Here is a 1,945-nt window from a genome sequence, read left to right as displayed (position 1 = left end):
ATTAACTATTTGAGATTATGTTAATGATAAGTTGTGCTTGTCAGTTTTTAAATTGACGGAAGAAGGTTGGTAAGGAAGGCCTCTAATTGGATATGGAGGCTTTCAGAGATGAGTCTTTTGTCATGGTTACAAACTATACCTATGTATACATTTTATTTTCCACTTCTCTCATCACTTCATTTTATTAATTCCATTCTGTAAAATTATTCACATTATGTCATTCTGTTATATTTTCTTTTTTTTTTCTATACTTATTGGTTGTTATCCATCATTTATATATCATCCGTATGGTATTTTAGTTGTCAACCAACAACTATAGAATGCCATGTAGAGTTGTCAACTCAGTCAAAAGTCGCTGAAGCCATACCATCTCCTTGGTACCCTTACACGCTGCACTATATATTCTTAATAATATACTCTGCTTCTGTAGTGCTTAAAGCAGTAACTGGCTGTTATGACTCAACCAACTTATAGCACCAGTTCCTCACGTCATCAAAACTCCAGTTCTTGATCGTCGAGACAAGTTGTCATTTTCAAAGTCTGAGTCTGAATAACAGTCCAACTTTAGTTTAGTATCTGTTTTATAAAACAGCCCATACTCCCTGGTGCCATTCAGATACTTGAAGATTCTCTTGACAGCTTGCCAATCAGATTTCTTTGGACAGTCTAGAACCTCTGAAACTGTGCTTACTGCATACGACAATTCTGGGCGAGTAGTCATGGCCAAGTAGAGCAGGCTGCCAACAGCCTGGCGATATGGAACACTCTTCTCCAAAGGTGAATCCTTAACTTCTTCAGAGGGTGTAGAAACTGGGTTTGAATCAATCATATTGAATCTTGAAAGGATATTCTTTGTGTATGCTTCCTGATGTACAAAAATGCCATCCTTATTTCTCTTAATCTGCATCCCCAGGAAGCTATCCAAAGACCCAGTGGTGATCTGAAATTCCATAGTCAAGTCTGAGAGAAATTGGTCAATTTCCTTTCGATCTCCAACTATAATTCCATCATCAACATAGATGGCAACCATGAGCCTATGCCCATTTCTACACTTCTTGACAAAAAGACACCTTGATACTTTCATATAATTCAAGAGTCTCCCACCTCAAACCCCCAAATCATAAAATCTGAGGCCTTTGGACTGATTAAAAATAAGAATTTTATTGCCCTCCACTGTATGGGGCAGTTGAGAAAAATACCTGCATATGAGCGTCAGTTAGAGTCAGCATTAAAACATAAGTTGAGTTGAGTAGACTTTTCTCTCAACCTACTAGATCCAGGGTTGTGATGTTTTTATACTAAAGGACTTATGGTTTGCAATATGATGACTTAATAAGTTCTGGCTTTGAAATAATGATTATACATCCTAATGGCGTGTAAGTTTATTGTATAATTAGGTTGAAACCAACTCCCCAGGCTATATGAAATTCACCAGAGTTGTGAGGAAACAGATGGAGATGCTCACAAATCCCAACAATTGGTTGCTAACCAGGCGGAAACAAGAAGCTAGCAAAATATAGAAGGTTACAGATGGATTCCTTAGGATTGAGAAAATCAAACTTAGAGAATTTTTTTATTATCTGTTACTGTAATAAAACGACTATTCATAATCAGTGAGTTTGTAATACGGTCCTTCCTCTAAATAAAGACTGTTTTTCTTATCCATATATAAATAGTAAAGACCTACAATCATTCAGGGACACAAATCATACATTGTAGAGTGAATGAGCCTTATAGTATTGATAATTTTAATTAGGTTTATAAAATCCTTGATAAAATTATGTAGTATATAATTTAAGAAATTGTAATATTAATATCTGTATCGTGTAAGTATATAAATAGATGCTATTTAGCATTATTATTATCACTTTTCTTGTTTTGGCAGATGAGTAAGGCCGCTATGCTCCAGAAAGGTGCAGATTACATTGTACAATTAAGGAATGAG

General features: G+C 35.4%; 1 protein-coding gene across 1 annotated transcript; it reads right to left on the bottom strand.

Moving 5' to 3' along the window:
• Positions 1 to 484: 484 nt before the first annotated feature.
• Positions 485 to 1,084, bottom strand: LOC106692180 (uncharacterized). The gene has a single exon (XM_014438085.1). The coding sequence runs from the start codon at positions 1,082 to 1,084 to the stop codon at positions 485 to 487; it is 600 nt and encodes a 199-aa protein (XP_014293571.1).
• Positions 1,085 to 1,945: the final 861 nt, after the last annotated feature.

This window comes from Halyomorpha halys, unplaced genomic scaffold (assembly GCF_000696795.3).
Source record: "Halyomorpha halys isolate HHAL.00 unplaced genomic scaffold, Hhal_1.1 Scaffold9803.1, whole genome shotgun sequence".
NCBI classification, from domain to species: Eukaryota; Metazoa; Arthropoda; class Insecta; order Hemiptera; family Pentatomidae; genus Halyomorpha; species Halyomorpha halys.
This window is presented reverse-complemented; position numbering and strand designations above follow the sequence as displayed.